Here is a 22,042-nt window from a genome sequence, read left to right as displayed (position 1 = left end):
CCTCCTGCTATGGTCAGAGCTTATAGCGCTATATACTTCATCTATACATTCCTTCTACAGATAACGGAGACTATGAAAAGCATTCTTGCTTCACCCATCTAGCAAAAAAAAAAGTAAAAACAGTGTTGATGTACATCGTCGATGTCTTTGGAAAGAGATTTTCATTTTTAATTGTCATTTAATTAAATTTTTTAATGCATGTGTTTTGCATCTAAATTTTTCCTATCCTAATTACAAATCTTGCTTTTCTACTTTGAAATGCATCCAGTTGCAGGCCATCTCGGAAGAAAAGCCACATTTCCGAAATATATATATATGTACGTAGCTTGGATATCTTACATATGAGATTCTTCCTAAGACATTTTGGTGTCCAATCAACAAAGAATTATTACTATACATTTTTTTTTACTATTTTAATGTATAATTTTCTTGATCATGAATGCATTTGGTTTCTTCAAAAAAAAAAAAAAACTATTTAATAATATGATGAAAAAAAAAACACGGTGTTCATCACTGAGATAAAAAATATATTTGGTATAATCGGATTTCAAGCCAAATTGTGGCAAAAAAAAATTCAACCTCGTATTTTTATGACAATGATCTCTATTTTGGCCTATATCTATTTTTTTTCTTTTGTTTATTGTTGTTTATGTTCGCTTAATTTCTGCTCAGTCGAACCAAAATAGAGATAGAACGAATCGTGTCCTTTGCAGCCATCTCTTTAGGTTACATTGATCAAATGATTTCGGTAGACGCTTCCTGAAAAATTGAGCTTAATCGTGCTAAAAATTAAAAAAAAAAAAAAAAAAAAAAGATGGCTTGCGAGAGGCACTTCCTTCATCGATCCCTCTGTAGGTCGTATGGCAATAACTGATTTGGACTAGGGTGTCTAACCCGGGAATTTTTCTAATATTTTTTGTCTCAAGTCCGAAGAAAACAGCTCGAGATGCGAGACCTTTCAGAAATTTAAATTTTAGCGAAATGACTACTATATTATATAGATTATAGACGATCATTAAATTTATATTAAGAATTACTGCAATAAACGTAATGACATTCATTATTTTATACATAGATCTGTTCCTCTTAAATATAATGCAAGAATAATATTATTATACGACTATAAATCAAGTGCAACGAAACTCCCCCCCTTCTCTCCCCATGTAATAATAGACATTTTTATTACAGTTAAGTCGGTACGTTCTTAGGATGATCCCTGTTATCGGGCGATTTGTTAAAGGGAAAAATCACTACAATGGCGAACGGACGGACTTTCATGTCGTAATGTAGGATGAAAGGTTTTTTTTTTTTCATTTTTATTTTTAAATTTAGATTGCATTTGATAACATGTTAATAAGTTAAAGTTACAGATGATTATTTCATTTATTTCTACTTTAGCTTCAAAATAAAAACAGTCCCAAGTTTAGAAATGTAAAAAAAATGAAGAAGCAGCTCAATGTAGTTATTGTGCAAAGATTTCACGTGAGATAGAATACGTATGGTCCTTCATACACGAATTTCGAAGTCAGAATTGTGTACTAACAAAGAACCAGCCAGATATCTTAAAGCTAATTTTGTTATGAAACAAACAACGCCATAAGATTTTTGGATACACGTAAAGCCTCGTTGACCATATTACGCATCAATTATTCTAAATTTTATTATTCTTTATAATAAAAATTAAATAAAGCAGGCACATCCAAGCCGCTGCATATATTTTAATTACATGTCAGTTAATAGAAATGATTATCATAAATGTTTTTCATAATTCTTAGGAATATTCAGAGCAAAATTTATTTTTTAATAAAGTATTAGAATTCTAAAAGTTTTAATTGTTTTATACAAAAAAAAAAAAAAAAAAGCATCCACTAAAGTAGGAAGGACTGAATAGATTTCCATAAAAACAATACTTAGATACAGCACGTTTGAAGTTTGTAAACTAGTGATTTGACACTGTCAAAGAAAGTTTTTTTTTTTTTTTTTCTGCTATAAATAGATATATTTAATTGGGCGGATGTTGAAAGAATGAAAATGCTGTTCGTATTATAGTCGATTTGACAAGAAGGGAAGAATCTTCAAATGTAGCTCAGAAGAGCAATGACTAAAAATCATATATATCTTAAAATTATGGCAAAACAAGGCATTGTTCCAAGTATTAAAAAAAAACAGTAGCAATATCTTCGTAAATCACCAATCACAATAATTGGCAAATGTGCGTGTGTCGTGGAGATGGCAACATTCACCTGGATATGACAAATATAATTTAATCCCTTCTTAATAGAACATATTTTTGGGAAGGTACACGAGAAGAGAGGAAGGACTTTTAGGGCATCACCACACATACATTAGGACATAAGAAGTGATGCTTTAGTAGGACATATTTGGGATCAGTGCTAAGTATCCTAAATGTGTCCTATTCTTCAGGAAATTAAAAATACTTTTTTTGGCTGAAAAAAAACCGCCAAAAATTAAATGTTACTTATTATTATTATATAACCTCCAGGGAGTCGAAAGACTCATCGAGAGAGGTCACCTCCTCTACAACTCTCCGTCTCCACCAACCGCAACTATCTTCATCATACACACCAATGCCATCTACTGCTAACCGCCCTAGTATTTTTAGACAATCACAAACATCCATGCCGACAGCAGAATTCGAATCCGCAGCCTTATGGCCGCGGGAGCGGATACGCTAACCACTCGGCCAACCAGGCCAGCAATATTAATTGTTATTTTTTTTAATGTGATTTTGCCTTGATATTTAAGTTTGTTTGTGTTTTTTTTTTTTTTTTTGCATATGAGAGAAAACAAGAAACTGCCTATCCTTTGTAAAAATGGAAGAATCTTAAGATGCAGTTCAGATGACTCTAAAAATCATATATCTATGTCTAAAAAGTGTGGCAAAAATAATGCATTGTTCCAAGTATTAAAAAAACAGTAGCGATATCTTCGTAATCACCCATCACAATATTTGGCAAATATGCGTGTGTCGTATAGATGGCAATATCCACCTGCATTTTTGTAAAAAGGATAGGCAGAAACACGTCTAAAAGTGGTTGAAATGAATCTCTGAAGCGATCACATGCAGCTTATAAGTATGTAATACATGTTGAAATATCTTCTTTAAACTTTCATTATACAATTAATAAAACAAGACAGTTTTACATAGAAAAAAAACTTTATTATAATTATATATTTTAGTACAAAAATTTATGAAGCCAGTTCAGCGGCAGGCCTCAAAATCATGTTTCCAAGTAAACATATTTTCACAAAAATCCTCCCCACTTTTCAATATAAAATATCACTTGGGAGAGATACCAAATATAAAGCAACACTACGGGTGATGCATTACAATACAGACACATACACACAAACACAAATATATATATATACAACAGTGGGGAGTGAAGAACACCTTGAGGGGAGCCTTCGTTTTGATGTTTGTTTACATCAAAAAATACCACTGTCGGGCTTTTCACACAGAATACCAAAAACTGGGTATATATTTCTGTATAAGGTTCCTTTGACTAATAATGAATATATCACAACAAAACGAGATCAATTAAAACCACTGACTGTGGTTAAAAAATAAAAAAAAAGTCCACATCTTGGAACGCTGCCAAACATAATCCATCACCCATATTAGCCAATAACGCTAATCTGTACGATCAGATAAAACGATTGCTAGTATTACCAAACAGAGCATTTTTAATTTGCACAAATACTTTTGGTCAGGGAATGTACATAAATATTATTAAGCTTACAATTATATTGGAAAAAATTCCCTATTTTAATTACGTAACAGCTAAAAAATATGTATTACGTTAGCTAGAAAATGATATATATTTTTGCTCGCCAAAAACTGCATATAGCAATTTACTAGTAAAACATAATTGCAATATTTATTGCAAACAAAAAAATCTAATTATTGTTAATTTCTAATGTTAAATTTTTTTGTAAACATCATCGCAGAGGGAGCTAGTGTCTCCCTCTAAGAAATAAAATGGTGTATGGCCAAACGAACAATATACGAGGTATATCTGTTGAAGAAGATAGAGATTTAATAGCCAAATGTCAACAACATTAAACAAAATGATTTGCATCTGTAGTGTGCGTCACTCTTTTTTTGTTTGCTAACAGCAAATCTTACGATAATAACCAGACGAATCAAAAAAATCCAACTGAATTAATTAGCGATCTAAAAGAGATTTGAAATCGGGTTGAATGCATAGAATAAGAAGGCACATTTGATCTAGCAATCTAGCATTAAAGCGCTATAGCTGTAGCATGCCCAACTTTATTTGTAAGGTTAATTTATCATTAACCTATAAAAAAAGTTGGAAAATTAACCGACCAAACTGAATTCAAATCCAGCAAAAAATCACAATCTCATCCGTCGAATACAAATATATATTTTAATTGCAACTCGAAAACAGTTCAAGTGATCACATTAGATTTTCAAGGCAATAGATGATAAATGAGTTTTATTTATCTTTTTTTCTTCTTTTGGTTCAGGCAAAATATTCAAAATACAATTCATATTATGCTTTTGCATTTATAACTTTACAATCTCATTTTCAAATGAAAAATAACACATTAAAAGAATAAACCAGCTAACATTTTGAACATTAGACAATAAAATCAAGTCCAATGTAGTCAAAATAGCAAGCACGCTAACGTCACTCGTTCTATTACCATCTGTTCATTTTTTTTTTAATTACTGGTACATAAAATGCACAATACAGTACCGCAATAAACTTACTTAAACCTATCTATACATAAATATTATTAAGTATAACATTCTGAAAAATGAAAATGGCACAAAAAATAAATAACTGTATGCTTTATATATGAATATCTCTGATAAATCTGATAATAGTGGGAGAAAAAAAAAATTTAAACAGACCAGCAAACCAATAGCTCAAGCGCAAAACCTTCACATAAGCAGTCTAGAATGAAGAAATTTCACTGCGATACATAAAACCAAACTAATTTACTTCAAGAAATAATTTAATACAACTAATTGGAGTGGGGGAAAAAAAACTGTCTAGCTTTACACTTATTACGTCATTGGTATGACGTAATAAGCCATATGTCCACGTGATTAACCACGGATTTTTTTTTTTTTCTTGCATATTTACATACAACATTGCCATAACAGCAATTTACAATTCTTAGTAAATTTCTTCATTAAAATAAAATTTCATTTTACATACTTTAAAAAAAGTTTAATATATTTGGTATCGGTAACTACCAAAAGAAAATCCAAGAGTCAAAATATTTTCATACATTGATTTTTTTTTATTGAAGACAGTTCAATTAATAAAAAATGGAATCAGCCATCTTGTAACAGGCATTTTGCATACACTTAAGAGGAAAAATTTAATTTTTTACAGCATTTCGAATCCATACAGAATATAGTCCTTGCCAGCTCCTATTAAATAACTATCTGATGCAGACCTTTTACCAATTACACAGAAGTTTATGAGTTTTTGCTCCCATTTGTTTTTTTTTTTCGTAAAAAAAAAATTCAGATCAACTACAAAGAATATTTACAGTTCCAGTTTGAGGAGATGAAAATGTGTATGGCGGAGGTCTTCTAATACGGTTTTCATGGATGATCCTTTTCACCAGCAGATGAGTTGAGCAACAAGGAGTCTTTGGCATGTCACAAAAAATTTTGGTCACTGCAAAAAAAGAAGTCTCCAGTCATCATAAAAATCATCAAGTTAGAAGAAAGCTGTCAAAAGATTTTGACAGCTCAGTCATGTATTCCTTCTTCTTGGAAGGAACCGAAAAATACTACTTAAACTGTTTCTTGGTGTAAGCGAAGGACCCTGCAAATATATAAACATCAAAATATAGACGCAATATTGCAAATAATAATTACTTTATTAAATCATTTCACTTATTTTCTAAATAAAACTAAAAATAAACCCCACAGCTTGCAATACAATCATAAATAAGTCTTCTTATATTTTAATTCACATAACTTTTGACGGGATGATTCCATTTATTTTTGATGTATGACGCCACTTCCTATTTGATACGTATAGAAATATAAAGCATTTGTTTATATATACTGATTTTATATTACTTACGATAGAAAATGGGGTATTTACATAACTCATCAGGAAATTTACTGATTTGCTAATTCACCATAAAATACGACACATTTCTATTCGAAATATAACTTCCTTTAAGATTTTATATGAAAAATATATCGTTATTTATATAAATAACCTACAGAGATGTTTTTTCATTTTTATTCCTATTATCAAGTCATTAAATGACTAATGTCTTCGCTCTGTTAGAGAACGCTACCAACAAATGAGTGCCATATTTTTTAAAAAAGAAAATAATGATAATTATTCATTTAATTTTTGTTTCTATTACTGACGTCTGAATTTTTCTGATCAGAAGGAAAACACCGTAGGTCAATCATTAGTATATATTAATGATTTCCAAACATTGTAAATTCATCCTCCTTGAAGTCAGATGCTTCAAAATTGAGCAGACATGGTAACGAATGTGAAAAACTGTGGTGTGCAATAAGCAATGATGGGGACACTGAAGGAACTATATTAAAGATTTATAATCTAAGTCAGTTTTGGTTGCCTCTAGCAACACTTTGCTAGCAACAATTACCTTGTCCATTAGTTGGGGATGAGTAGAGGTTATTCTACGAAGTTAGGACAAACTAAAGAAAAGGGAAAAGGTTACGTGAAACCGAAAAAGGTCAATCCGGATGGGGAAAACGTGACCAGAACATTCGCTCTCAAAAAAAGCGGACAATCATACAGCACGTGGCCCGAGGTAAACTTTTACATGAAATATATCATGGTTCCAAATTAACTTCCCGGGATATCCAACTACACATTGAAGGCCTCGGGCCAGCCAAGTGGCTCCTACAGGTGCGACCAGTCTACCAAGAAAGCAACAGCAAACTCCGGAAATGGTTGCATATCATAGCAACTCTAGGCCAAGACCATAGCAACCGGTTCCCATAGCAACAAACTAGTCTAGCGTTAAGGCGTGGTAAGCAGTAACAATTAAACATAGCCATCAAGGCAGAAAATCTGTGACTGGTGATTGGATAAAATGTATCGTTCTGGAAATGGTACATTGATCTTCTTTTCAGAAGAAATATCGTTTATTTATTCTTCAGTGATCTTAAAAAGGACTGTCTGCTTTTCCAAAGAAATTATGGATAATGAAGAATGTGTAGAGTCAGGGGTGGTCTGCTAACTGAAGATTAGGCTAAAGAAATATAAGCTAGATTATTTGGCAGCTGAAGAATTTTTTTTTTTTTTCTTCTTGAAGGCATTTTAGTTTCAATTTCTACAAGGAAAAAAAATGTTGTCAACAGACGATTTTTTTTTTTTTTTTACGTGTAGAACATGAGTCAAACAAACGAAGAAATAAGATGAGACTTGGAGAAAACAAGAATGGCAGTCAATAAAGAAGGAAGTTAAGATTGAGGGGTGGGGGGGGGTACAAAAAAGTAGAGAAATGGCCGACATTGCTGAAATGACTTACGAGAACGTGTACCAATGAAAGCGATACCAAGAAACGAACGTATGCGTTAATGTTGAATTCCTGGGGATCCGTTTTGTACTTTCTAAACTTATACAACATTCTGTACAAGTGATAAACTACTGTAAGCTAAGAAAACAAAACAACGAAACCGATTTTGAAGTTAACGATAGAGCTGTCACGTTTCCTCATCTAAATTGCGTTCCCTACCCCACCGCCTACGACATAAAAAAAAAAAAAAAAAAACACTTTTAAAGGGAGGATTGAACACTGAATTTGGCAACTAACTCCACATTTCTGGCAACACCTTAAGAACGAATATAACAGAGAAAAGTGACAGAAGACAGTACGGAGACACTTTTGATAAATCACTCAGTGATATGCATCCTGACACCCACCGTCAACGCAAAAAAAAAAAAAAAGAAAAAGGGGGAGTTCTGATTCCGAAGCAAATAAGCTGTTAATGAGCTCACCATTTATTTGTACATTGGGACGAATGTATGGAATAGTCTACATTATTCGTGATCCCTTTCTTAGGGGGGGGGGGAGGTTGAAGCAATAAAACATGTTAAATGAATGTCTCATGAATCGTTGTATGAAAAACACTGAAGTAATCAAGGAACTCAACACTCGATGTTGGAACTGCGCATAAATGACTGAACTCAAACAGAAAAGGTCAAGGCCAGGATGATCTGCAGTACGATAAGAGGCTGCTAATCTCGACAACAGGAGCAACGCGCTTAAACAGAGAAACCAAAATGCAAACACCCATAATTTTAAGTCAGTGGCCACGAAAGTCAACAACAGCTAAGTTAGCGATCACCTAGAGGGCGCTTCAATGAATGTTTGCTGACAATGGCAGGTTAAGACTGTAATAACTGAGCTTATATAGACTCGGAAAAGTGCATTTTTCGAACTACATTGTGATTTTTAAGAGTATTTTAAGGCATGACCTAAAAACGTATTTTATTTCTTAAAAAATCTAATTTCTTAAATTAAAAAAAAAAAAAAGCCCTACAATTATAGTTTCATCCTCCCACTAACAGTTACCCGCTAAATGAAATAACTACGCACTTTTATCCAATAAGAATGCTGAACAAGCGAGCACAAATCGCCAGGAATAAACCCAGGTGGGCCACCAGACAGCTGTTGAGGAGTGGATGGCGGGGGGGGGGAAAGAAAGAGGAAGCATGGGATATGATGTTATTGCAAGGCAGTAAATCTTAACCAGCTGACGACGCAGGAGAACAAACCATCCTGGACACACACAATAGGTGACGCCACTGCGCCAGTATACTGGTTGTCATGACAACCACCACCACCAAGGAAAAGAGCCTGCTAACGGATCGGGCCAAAAAAGAGAAGTGCAATGAGTCAGTTTCTGGAGGGCGCTTTAGACAGGTGTTCCTATTCCCTACAAAGTTCCACAGGGACAGGGTGATCTCACCACCGTGGGAATGTCGGTTGTGACAACAATGAACCCGCCAAAACTAGTACATGCCCCGTCACGTGACTTCAACCTCCCACCTGTTGAGTATCAGATGGATTAGTACGTAGGCTCTGACTGCAACACCAGGCTCGTCCCTACCAATGAATCTCAGGTCTCCCCCCCCCCAAAAAAAAACTGCGTGGATGGGAACAAACAAATAAAAATACCCTTCAGGTGGGGGTGAAGTGGACCTAGGTCTTCCACTAAAAGTAAAGAGCGAGAAGTGTCACAACTAAACCTTAACAAAGACACAACAGAACAATAAATCACTATAGACCACGGCAGGAAACTTCGATCCAAAAGAACTCTTTCATTCATTATAGAAACTATGACTTCCTTGTCCTTGAATATCAATTTGACCAATTGTAAGAAATCAGTTAATAATACCAAAAAAAAAAAAAAGGTTACTAAAGTTATAAGAACATAATATTGTTTTATCAAGAACTTACTCAAATCACCTTGAAAAAATAAATAAAACTGATTTAATAAAAGTCCTTATAGTCCTTATAAGGACTGGCTTAAAGGGGCGAAGCAAGAATGCTTTTCATCTTCCCCGTTATCTGTAGAGGACAGTGTAGGGATAAGGTGTTATTGAGCTATTAAAGCTCTGATCATGGCAGGAGGGTAACAGCAATAGCGGAGCCTCAGTTAGAACTTCATTGGCTACAGCATTGCCATCCGTTACCCTGATTAGTAAGTAAAGGGTAAAATCTCAAAAAATCGGACGATCTCTAGGCCACTCCATAGTGGGCGAAAGACCGTCCATGTCTCAGCGTTGGTTCCACTCATTGACGGCCGCCCCGTCCAAGCACCCCGACGGGCTCCCCGTTTAAGCAGAACCGCTCAGCGTTGGCTCCACTCAGTGTCGGCCGCCCCATCCTAGCACCCCGATGGGCTCCCCGACTCCTGAGCAGAACCGCTCAAATTCCGAGGAAAATAATTCACCGACAAGAACCCCTCAGCGGGCCCTGCCGGAGAACACCTTCCCCGGAGACTCAAGGTGCTCCCTTAAGGCAAAAACCCTAAGGGAGCGAACTCAAAAACTCACACCCAGGATAACAGCAACAGCCGAACCTCAGTTTACTTCCTCGGTTCAGCATTGCTAATTGTTACCCTCCAAGGGTATTGGATTGAATGAAGGATTCCGATACCCTGATTTAATAAAAACCTTCATAATAAGATATATATTATTTGATTATATTAAAAATTAAATGGTACACAATTTAAAAATAATTGAAAATGCAGACGATAGGAGCAAAGAGTAAAAGAAAGATACAAAATAAAGCACAAAGCAAGTTATTGACCCTCTGTTTATTTATTCACTGCCTATTTAGATAGAGCGTCACTTACATATACTTATAAACGCTACGCGGGAACTCTTCGTTCCAAACTACGTCATTAATCAAGTCGAGGTCGACTTCCAACCTGCTGGGTTATAGATCCGTAATAACAACCTTTGCCACCCAGCGTGTCTGCTACAACTAGATTCGCGTACCCAACTACAACCACCTGCTTTTCCAGTCTATTTATGGCATTTTGAGGCTTCCTGTTTCGATTCCTTTCTAGTGTTACAAACCTTACGACTCATAAAGTCCGAGCAGGAATCACTGCTAATTATGTTCTTCATAACAGATTCACTTGTTATGTATTGCATTAATACAAACAACGTCATAACTTCCATATTGTCTTCTTTTTTTAAAAAAGCAACTTTACCACAATCTAATTCTGAAGTTGAGTAATATTTATTTATTATTCTTTCATTTATATCGCATTATTATTATTTTTTCCCGTCTTCGCTTTAGGTTATGAAATATAGGTCAGGCTTGTGGTGCCATCTATCGGAATTATCATTACGTTAAGATGAATTAATTCATTCAAAGTACAAAAATGGCGTTATTTAAGTACAATTAGCATCTGAAAATAAGCACATATAAATGAACACTTACATCCGAATTAGATCTAGAACGGGAAGCGGCAAATGCATCACTAAACTGACGAAGTTGCTGCCCTACTCTTCTGAGAACAGCATCCATGGAGCTTTCAAGAGGAAGAGATACAGACACCGATCTTGAACTGTTACTTCCCAACTGGGAAGGATCCAGGAACTCATGCTGCACAATGTCTGGTAATGGTTCACGTCGGGACGGAACTGTTGAATTATTCTCGACTCCAATGGGCAGGTCCATATCGTTATCTAGTAATGAAAAAAAAAAAAGAACTAATTGAAAAAAAAACGTACTTTATCAATATAAGGAATTACAACTTTGCTTTATTATTATTCATTTATTTATTTACTATAATTCGTATAAAATTAAATAATTACATTAAAATTATATCGAATATATAAAAAAGAATGTACATTATTTAATTAATTACATTAATTTAAAGAGTAACAGTTTATCTGTTAAATAATCTTCCAACACCTGTTCGTTTTTTTTGTCAGTTATTACGACAATTACTTTTCAGCTAAATAAGTACCGTACTTAATATACATATATACATATATTACTAAAACACGTGTAATACACAATACCAATCCAAATTACGAGGTCACGCACGTGCTGTAGGTTAATATAAGCCTGTTAGAGTGTAAGCTGTCCGATTAGGAGGGAAAAAAAAAAGAAAGAAAGAAACGGGACCATAAACCTGATGCCGGTAAGAGGAAGAATCTGGCGCTTACACCCGCGTGCCAGTGTCACCTCCCACAGAGGCACGCAACAGTCACATGACATACACAACAGGGTACACGACACACACACAGATATAATTAGTACCAATGGTTTGAAATAGTTGTGACGGAAGCTCAAAAGTTACTACTATTAAATAAGGTTTATTTTTTATTTTTTCATAAGTATAATCAAAAAGGAAATGGAATAATATTTGTGCTCATAAAACCATATTGTTTAAACTGCTAAGGTATAACTAGTATAAGAAGACACAATTTTTTTCTTTTATTTTACGTCAGTATTTTTTTTTCTATACAACTAAATGGCTAAAATTATTTATATATAATTATTTATAATATATAATTATAATTATTCTATAATTATTTAATAATATTCTTTTCAAAATACGTTGAATAAGATATATTCGGTCATGATAACATCAGCACTCTACTGATAACCCTAATTCTACGGATTCACAAATTAATCAGAAAATATCCAACTAAATAAAACTATATTTTAAGTAAAAAGTAGAAGCAAAATTATTCGTTGTATGACAGATTTTACTCAGAATACAAGAGATTTTTAGAAATGTGTGAATACACCGTATATGCATACATATATATGGTATTAATAAACAAAAGGTAAACGAATTGTCAATTCATGGTACTATCATATTTTTTAAGATTATAATGTCTTTTGAAACGGTGTAGGACATTTTTTGAGGGGGGTTAAGGAGCACGGAGGAGGGAAAAAAAGGAAATATTTCTTGTTATTCGAAAAATATCTATACAAATCGCTGGTGACTGAAAGTGACATTCAAACTGCCATTAGTTTTTGTTCCCGTGATTTATAAGCATCGGTACCGTTTCCATTCAATCTAACTGGATCTATAGGCATTCTCCCTTAAACGAAGAACTCTATAGACCATGATATATATGAACCATTTGCAATTTCCAGTTTACTATATCCATCTCCCGCCCGTCACATACAGTGTTGTGTGTACACACCAAAAAGTGCGTTAACAACCCACAGTGACCAAAGCCTTCTATATAGACTCCACGGACTATAAAATTAATATTGTCGTCACTTTATAATGCTAGGTCTCGGGAAACGACAGTGGTGGTGTACGGTCCATCTCTGCCCAATCACAGTCTCCTATAACGATCTCTTAACGGAACAACTTTGATGTTTAATGTTCGCGACATCTCACTCTTTTTCTATCAACCTGACTGGAATAATAATGGGTCACGGGACATTAATTCGGGACACAACAGTCATAACGGCCTCTATACCGTGGTCGTTATAGCTTTGACAAGGCTGATGTTCTTCGCCGCTCCCGATGACTCCGCTTTTATTAATTGCACCATTCGGTCTCTGTTCCAGGAGACCCCCTAATAAATCACCAGCCGAGCGAGCTATGTAAAACATCTCCAGAACCCTTCGGTGATGTTGCCTGGTCAGCCACTACATTAATGTCCTCTCAGAGTCGCATGAAGTCTTCTAGCTCCAGTAACAAACGAAGACACACCAACAGGGAAGCAATAAAAACGAATAAGAAGCATCATAACAGAGTCATAATACTAACGAGAAGGTGCAAAGAAGTGAACTTCATCGCATACATTAAGTGATGATAGCTAAATAGAACTATTTTTTTTTTAAATCAAAATATTCTTTCGTTTGATAAGCGTAAATAAAAGAGGTTGTGTTAATTGGGATATCATAAATGCATATAATTTAAATAATATATATTTATAACGTTAAACAGTTTCCTTAATTTTTGGTTTATTTATTTATTTATTTTATAAATACAAAAATAACAAACCAAGAAACTTAAGTGTATTACAAACAGCGCATGGGCAGAACATTATCCATTTAATAATTAATAAAAACAGCTAATAAATTGTAAACACATTTTTAAAATGCTATTCCGGATATTTAAAAAAAAATGTAAATGAAACCTATGTTGATTTTAATCTTTATAGAGTAAACAAGTTTCTTTCAGAAAATATGAAATACAAATTAAGATAAATGTCGTTTTTTAAAGACACCAAATATATTTATAAATACGCGATATATGTAAAAACAAAACGATCAACTTACGAGAGAAGTTAATAGTTATTGACAAACGTGTGCTAGAATTGTTAAACACCGATTTAGGTAAGTTAAGAAAATGAGGATTCAGAAGATAGCCTGTTGATCCAAAATATATGTATGTATAAAGCTTTATTTCTAGTTTCTCGTTAGCTGTACCTGATAACTGTTAGTGTACCGAATGTGTTCGGGGACATTATTAGCAACGCAAGTTCATGCAGTGTTCCCCTACCATTACAAGGGAAGTAATGTGCTAATTAGTTGAAGGCGTGTGCAGTTGGCAGCGACATTAACACACCAAGCAAACAAGCCAAGTCGCTCACGCTGCATTCAGATGCACACTGTCGTAATTTACGCTGGTTTCCATAGGAACTGCATGCATATTCCTGGCATCTCCATTCTATGGTGTGCTGCCCTCTCTAATTTACGCCAATAGCTAACGTAGGAATTTCGCCGAGCTGGTGCTATAGTGTGTGTGTAGGTTCGTCAGCAGTATACGACTAGCGATGGTGCAATTCTACTACTAGGAGCTGTACAGCTTCCCGTAGCCCGCACATGGACCGAGATTATAAGCGATTTCCCCGCCAGGCGAACCAGACTGGGCACCTAGAGATTGCATGTACAATGGCGTCCCAGGTCTCTCTTCCCAACCGCTCTATCGCACGCTTACTAGTGCTGTCTCCCTTCCCTCCTACTCCCGAGACTCATTTGCATATAGCGGCCTACTGGGGCGTCGCAGGGGCACTGGCCTCTGCCTGGGATGACGGCTTGGGGGCATGTTTTAGAGCTAACTGTGGGTTGGCGACTTGCTGGTCCCCAGGATTAGTTTAGTTGAGTGAACGAAGGTTCTGTATGGTAATAAATTAACTTGCAGTAAAAAGACTTCGGAGGATAGGCTAGTTCACCCCCCCCTCCTCTCCTTAAAGGCGTTCTTCTATACACTTAAAAAAATAATTTTTTAATCTAAAGTTTCTAGTTAAACGAAAATTATTAATCTGTGAATTAAGAGATCCTAAAATGGTCCTTACCACAAATCCTTATTATGACTACAACTGAATAACGAACGACTTCCGTAGCAATATGCAACTTAGCTTCGGAGGAGGGAGGTCGAAAGTACACATTGTTACTATTTTATTTCACAAAGTGAGGTAAAGGATACCTCAGTTATCTCTTGTAAATTCTCTTCATTTGACACAGCCCTTAGTATAACAATTTCATTTGCAAGTGATGCTCCGTATGTACCAGTTTTTTTAATCGTTTACAAGAGCAAAGTTTTAAACTATTTGGTTGTTGCAGCTTGCGTGATGGTGGTCTAAGCCGTTCTGATCAGCAGAACTCCAACAGCCTGTGCGTATTTGCTTGCCACCATTTCGGTGACATAAAAAAGCCTCTACTGTTATTTACAGTTTTTTTTTAAATTTATTTATTAATGAGACTACTAGAAAATCATAAACGCAGGCAATAGATGAAAATTCATTTTTTTTTTTTTTTATTATTTAAGTATCTTCCACCCACGAAAGGTCTTTGGACAAAAGATTTCTTTCTACTCTTTTTGTTTATTATTTTTATATTATTTTTACCTAGTCCTGACACCCTACTCTATAGACCAAATATGGAACTTTTTCAAGTCACTTCGGGTCTTGAATAAGCACGGAAGTGGATTCAATGCCCATGATTAGACCTTGTTGATTAGAGAGAGGCTAACCACTCGGCCAACCAGACTGGCAACATAAGAACTAGTATTTGTTGGGAACACTTCTTGAGAAACTACAGAACGGAAGAAGAAGATTATTCCTAAAATAATATGAAACGCGAAGCTGATATGCAAGTTCGTTTGTGTCATGTCGCTTCAAGACAAGTTTTGAAAACTATTCATAACAAAATTGGGCAAAGACAAAATCATATATTTATGGCAAAAACCCAGGTTGAAGTTTCGTAAGACGCGCTTTTGATAAACTCCTGGAATATTTACAAAAAGTATTTCTAATACCGTAAATCTGTCACATACATTGTGACGATTTTATAGAAAACAATGGAAAGCTGCAAAAAATTCCAAACCTGCGTTTATGTAAACATTATAAGAGTTAGAGTTGGTTAGAATTAGGTTCCAAGCAATTAAAATTTGTTTCGGATTTCTATTAAAATCTAAAGTAATTGGGTATCAACCAAATACGCAAAAGTATTATTTATACACAATTATTGTAATCATGAATGGTGTCTCTAGACATGAATACTATTGCGAACCACACCATTTCTTTACCTCTTTTTACTTTATATTTCTTAAAATTATATGAATTTGAGGGTGTTGGTTTCTCGAAAATCGAGAGATTCCATTGGAGGGTAATGGATGGCAATGCTGTAGCCAATGAAGTTCTAACTGAGGCTCGGCTATTGTTGTTACTCTCCAGCCATGATCAGAGCTTTAATAGCTCAATAACACCTTCTTCTTACACTGTCCTCTACAGACAACGGGGAAGATGAAAAGCATTCTTGCTTTGCCCCTTTAAGCCAGTCCTGATAAGGATAAGCTTTGAATTTCTGACATAATTTTAGCAAAATCCCAACGGATTAGAAGAAACAATAACAATGTATATATAACAGACAGTCTTGTAAGTTAACTTTTATAGTATATGGAATGCCAACAGGCCTTTTTTTTTCTTTCTTTCTTTTTTTCTTTTTTTTTTTTTTGAAAATTTAGGAAGTGAATCTGTCTAATCATCTGCCTCAGCTGCACCTCCGAGTCACTTGCAAACAAAGTCGCCGACCAGTTAAAACATGTAAACAGACATAAAAACTGCCACTCCTCTTACATTCCAAGAAAAGAATTTCCAGCTTTTATAAAAACGTTGTTACAAGGATTTTTGTGTCACTTGCAGATGTAATCTGTTAAGCTGATTTAAATTAGAACATAGTTTTCCCGTTGACCCTATTTGTCGAAGTTTTTTTTTTTTTTTTCCAATACTTATACTTCCACAGAAAGTTAACTAATTATTAGAAAACAATTCATCTAGAGAACAAATACGATACCTTCAATAAGCAAAATGTGTTTTCACATCCGGTGATGAAAATCATCTTCCATCTAAAAACATCAAACGCATTTTTCACAGTGAATCCACAGCTTGTGGGTTAGTAAAGCAATCAACAGATTTTAAATTAATTTTTAACAGGGAAGTTTATTGTATTTATTTTGATGATAATGCATTTAATCAGAAATTAAAACGAAATTAAAATTATTTTAATTTCGGATCAGTTTTTTAAAAGGTTGCCTATGTAGCAATAAAGATATGAGCAATGTTTATTAATGCTAATAGGAGAAAAAACATAGAATTCGCAAATATATATATATAATAAATGAAATAATTATAATTATTGTATATTCATTTATAAGTAAACACAAAACTCACTTATGTAGGGCATTTACTCCAAACCAACCATATTATCGCGTAGTATTGCAAGCAAGTGTGGGTGAGTGGGGAGTTATTGTGTGGTGTACTGTATTTAAGATGGAAGTTTCATTAAGAATCAAAAACAATCATTAAATATTAATTTCCTTTTTTTTTTAAAAATGATATACCGTATGTTTTGTAAATCTCATTTCATTTATAATTACGTCTCTTTTTTTAAAAAAAATCGATATTTACTGCTAGTTGTTGTTGTTGTGTAACTAAGTTAATTAAACTGGTTCTTAGCATAATGTCAGTTTCGAAAAAAGCCAAATGTATTTTTTATGATAATTTTAAAAAGCTGCCAAAATCCTTCCCCAATGCAGTGCTACCTTTGTTTTGGTAACATTTTTACTGTTTATATATATATATATAATTGATAATTACTTTTGTTGTGATTTTTGTGTATTAGAGAAAAAAATTCCAATAAATAATAAACTTTCATGAAGAGAAAAAAATGTAGCATGTAGTTTTCTCCTTTCGCCAGAAATCTGAGGGGAAAAAAAATAAAAATAAAGTGACAACTAAGGTCAAATCATGAAGGTTCAGGTCATTTTCTTTTATGTAAGTTACTGCGCACGCGATGCTCTTTTGAGGAAAAAGAGCATCGCATGCTTTTCGAGTTTTTTAGGAGCTCTTTTCGAATGAAGACGAATTAGCGATCTCATACGGAGATAGAAGGATTTTTATTCTCAAAATCTTGGATGTTTCATTCAGCAAAACAGGCAAACCACACACACACACACACACACACAGCTTACAAACAATATATTGGCTTCCCAGCATCCGAAACAACAAACCAACCCCACACTAGTCATGTACTGAAAAATTTCTTCTGTATCAATTCTATAAAACTATTTATGAAACTTATATGCCTCTTACACCCCTCCCCCTTCCGCCTATCAACCAATTCCTGCAATCCATAGATCTTCAATCTATTTTGATAAGGAGCATTCTATAGACCTGCCACCATCTTGGTCACTTGCCTCTGATTATTAAGCACATGTACACATACCCGCCAAATGAATTCGAAACTTTTATTTTACTAATAGGTGCAACTGTCAATTGAGATCCACTTCAATTCCCTGCGCATACTTCCGGTGAGATATGGTTCGAGAATAGCCTTCGTTAAATGCTTTGAGCAATTGCTGCCCACAGGAAGTTGTGTTTGTCAGTTACAGCCTTCTCAGATGACGGTGATCTTGGACCAAGTATTTTGCATATACGTAAGTGATGTGTTACGTCATCTGCATAAAAGTTTCTAATTCAGTGGTCAGTATGTGTAGTAGTAGTGACAGCGGAGCCTCCCCGTAGATCAGTCGGCATAGACGAATCAATCGAACCTAGGTCGGAAAGACCTAGGTTCCATTTCCGAGACCTAGGGAATCGAACCGGCATCGTGAACCACGGATCTACAGCCATGAATACCTACAACAATGTGGAAGAGATAGTCCTCGCCACATTATCCTTACGCCCGTATGAGTCACATCATAGTAGTCAACCTCCTAGACGGAGAACGACAATTGGTGATGTACACACCATTTTTTTGCAAATGTGATTCGCATTGTCCTGATTTTTTTTTAAGAGAGAGAGAGAGAGAAGCGAATTTGGCTTCTATGCATATTACATGCTTAAATTTTACTGAATATTATATCTAAATGACCTGAAAATAGTACCCGTAACTTAAATCCTGTATTATTTAATAAGTGTATCTCTCAAAATATACGAAACCATAGCGAGAGGATTTCGGAAACTCTATTCATCATTCTGTCACACTTAGTAAGGAAGAAAACTTGGAGGTAGGGGGGGGGGAAAGGATAAGAATCTCCTTAAAATTTTATGCTTCATGTCCAAGCAACAAGCACAATCCGTCATAAAATCAACACTGCCATTTCTTACCGGAATAAAGCAGCATGTTTAATGGTGGCGTGCGTGCACTTTGCGTTCGCTGCAATTGATTATACGAAAAGTGGGTGACGCGTTCTTACTTTATCAAGCAAGCCCCCAAGTTTCTCGGGTTTCGATAAGATGCAGATTGACATCCCACCAAATGGGCGAAGTCTCAAAAGAGATGTAATAAACATGATATCTATTCGCCGAGTCTTCAAAACATTTTCGAGGCCCGTTATTTATTCACTATAATGATACGCTAGCGTGCCTTCAATTTGAGAACAAAATGCGAAAACCCTGAACGCTGGCAGCAAGTGGGGGGGGGTGTAAAATTTATATCATCACTTACTCCTCTGCAGGCACGAAATAAAGTCATCTACGCCGAAGTTACACACTTTATCTAACTTAATTTCATCAATAGATGGCGTACAACACCAAAACTTTAACACATGACGTCACGAATTTTGTTTCTGTAATACGCAAATGCATTATTATGTCAAAGACAATTTGAATGACTTAATTCTGTTATGTGCACGCTTAGATTTTATTTCTAAACTAGGGAGGGAAGTGGTGGGTAGGGTAAGTTGGGTTTATTGTATTCTGAATGGCAGAAAAATCGTAAAATGTGCAATGAAAAGCCTTAGGAACAAGCCTTGATGAGTACGCAGTCATATAGAATCCTTGTAGTTTCTTAGCACGTAAAAATAAACTAAAGAAACTCCTATAAAGAAACAGTAATAAACTCTTTATATTTTTTTACAAGTGTAGAAAAATGACAAAACACAAACGGAGATATACAAACAATGGAAATTTCGAAAAATAAAAGTGTGCATTCTAGACACGCGATAAGGCAGTCTGTGCACTTAAAGATTTGCTTACATGTTGAGCCAAGTTGCGTAAAAAAAGTATTCGTATATGAATTGAGTTGGTTTCCTGGGCAGCAGCAACCAACGTATCAATAAAAGTGTGTTTGTTGTTTCCAGCAGTACCTCGTATAAACAGCATACCATAGCTAACATTGTGACGTCTGTAAATGCATGTAATCACTAAATATAAATTACGTCAACCAACATGATACCATATAAGTTTTTGAAAACGCATCCTACGAAATAGGGTTATTAAAACAAGATGAAAAATCCGAGTATACGGGAGAAGAAGGGGAAAAAAAAAACACCCACCTTTAACTGAAAAATTCTGATAAACATTCTTGGTGTCGCAGTCCGGATTCGAACCCAATCTTTAAAACCAAATGCACTTCGGAAATTCTCTGGTTGTTATGACCACTACTGCTCCTTACTACAAAATGAATTTTCACATTAAACTATTTATTAATTGTCTCTCATTAAGTATAAAAGGAATGGCATGGCATTAGGAAACAATGCGTAGTTTATTATCAGTCGAATTAATCACAATTATGGAGTTGAATATTTTGTTATTCCAATTATTATGGATTAAATCTGTGACCTACATATCTACAACTCCCATATGGTACAAGACAACATCACCACGCACATTATAGAAACGCAGAGCGATTTAATACACAGCGTCTACTTCGACACCTGTCAATGCACGAATATGAAAAGAACTAAACACAACACATGCTATTGTGGAATAATACAGTGAATTGCGCACCTTTATTATGGTAAACTATAATAAAGGTGCGCAATTTATTATAGTAAACAATTCTCGTACATTCAATACAATCTAGAAGTCCATTGAGCATTAATAAAATATCAAACATTAATCTGAACATTTCTAATATGTGACAATACTGGAGTACGACTTAATATTTTTTTTAATTGTAAAAACAACAGGTGTCATCGTTTCTTCCTTGATATGAACAAAAGGCTACAAGAGATGACCTTGTTAGTCACAGGAACACAAATATGATCTCATGAATAAAAATGTTTCAATTGACAGAAACAGCTGAAGAAACACAGATGATCTGCTATGGTTCTGGAATATTCGATTAAAAATAACCTTCTATCCATCTGTCTGTATAATGTTTCCATATTAGGACCGATTTTTATCAAAGAAAAATATCTCGTACGTAAAACAAACTACAAATAAACATTCTAGGAAAACCTTGATGCATAAACGGTATACAATAAATCAAGGACATGGAATTGAACAACCTGGAATGGAGCGTTACTCTAAAGTCCAACAAAATATAATTTTATGTGGGTATTTAGATAAAAGATACGTTCTTTTATAAGTAATAAAATTACCTGGATATGGAATAAATCGACAGAGGAAACAGGAGAAGAAGGAAGGAACACATCTCCCTCTTTTGGAAATTATGAACCAACCAGAAGACGACTGCAAAATATGCTTTGTCATTGTACTTGATTTTTGAAAGAATAAAACCCACATCTTCTTCCTCCACCCACTCACACATACACACACGGGATCTGAATGCATCATTGAAGTGTTCATACGTGGAAGTTCTCGTATTAACATATTCTACGAGGCAAAAACTAAATAATGAAACCTGTAAAATTGCACTGAAATAAAAACGGAAACAAAACACCTACTTCCATTTCCGGATTCTTTTCTGGAGATCAAAGAACTACAGCATGGATATACAAATCTTGTAACTTGATCGGATCTCTGCATTTCAATTTAAGGAATATTCCTAAGAGCAAATGGACAAACCTTTTTTTTTCAATAACAAATTAGTAGTTTTCAGCTTTTAAACATTTCAAAATATCACTTTAAGGCTTCCAACCCCAGCAAAACAGCTATGAATCAAAAACACAATGTTTAATAAAAATATATATAATAATCCTTATGGCGCACTTTCAGAAAGAGATGCAATCTGTGTGTTCACAGCTAAAATTAGATAATTCTAACGCTATCGGTAACGCAACTAAAACTGAATCGTAGGTTTCAGAGTTCTGGTTACCTTGGTGATATGACTTATGACG

General features: G+C 34.7%; 1 protein-coding gene across 2 annotated transcripts in view; it reads right to left on the bottom strand.

The window, feature by feature from the left end:
• Positions 1-3,217: 3,217 nt before the first annotated feature.
• Positions 3,218-22,042, bottom strand: part of LOC150102289 (uncharacterized) — a 35,868-nt gene continuing 17,043 nt past the window's right edge. Inside the window, exons 3-4 of one of the 2 annotated variants that reach the window (XM_090399135.1) lie at positions 10,972-11,219; positions 3,218-5,837 (exon numbers count right to left, since the gene is read on the bottom strand). In XM_090399135.1, the coding sequence (XP_090255261.1) occupies positions 5,766-5,837; positions 10,972-11,219 (320 nt within the window). In that variant the 3' untranslated portion in view covers positions 3,218-5,765. The remainder of the gene's footprint in view (positions 5,838-10,971; positions 11,220-22,042) is intronic. The other variant, XM_090399136.1, reaches the window with a different exon arrangement.

Source organism: Typopeltis vanoorti, chromosome 10 (genome assembly GCF_054136105.1).
Source record: "Typopeltis vanoorti isolate ZY-2024b chromosome 10, IOZ_Tvanoo_1.0, whole genome shotgun sequence".
NCBI classification, from domain to species: domain Eukaryota; kingdom Metazoa; phylum Arthropoda; class Arachnida; order Uropygi; family Thelyphonidae; genus Typopeltis; species Typopeltis vanoorti.
Note: the sequence above shows the minus strand (reverse complement) of the source record. Positions and strands in the feature narration are given on the sequence as shown.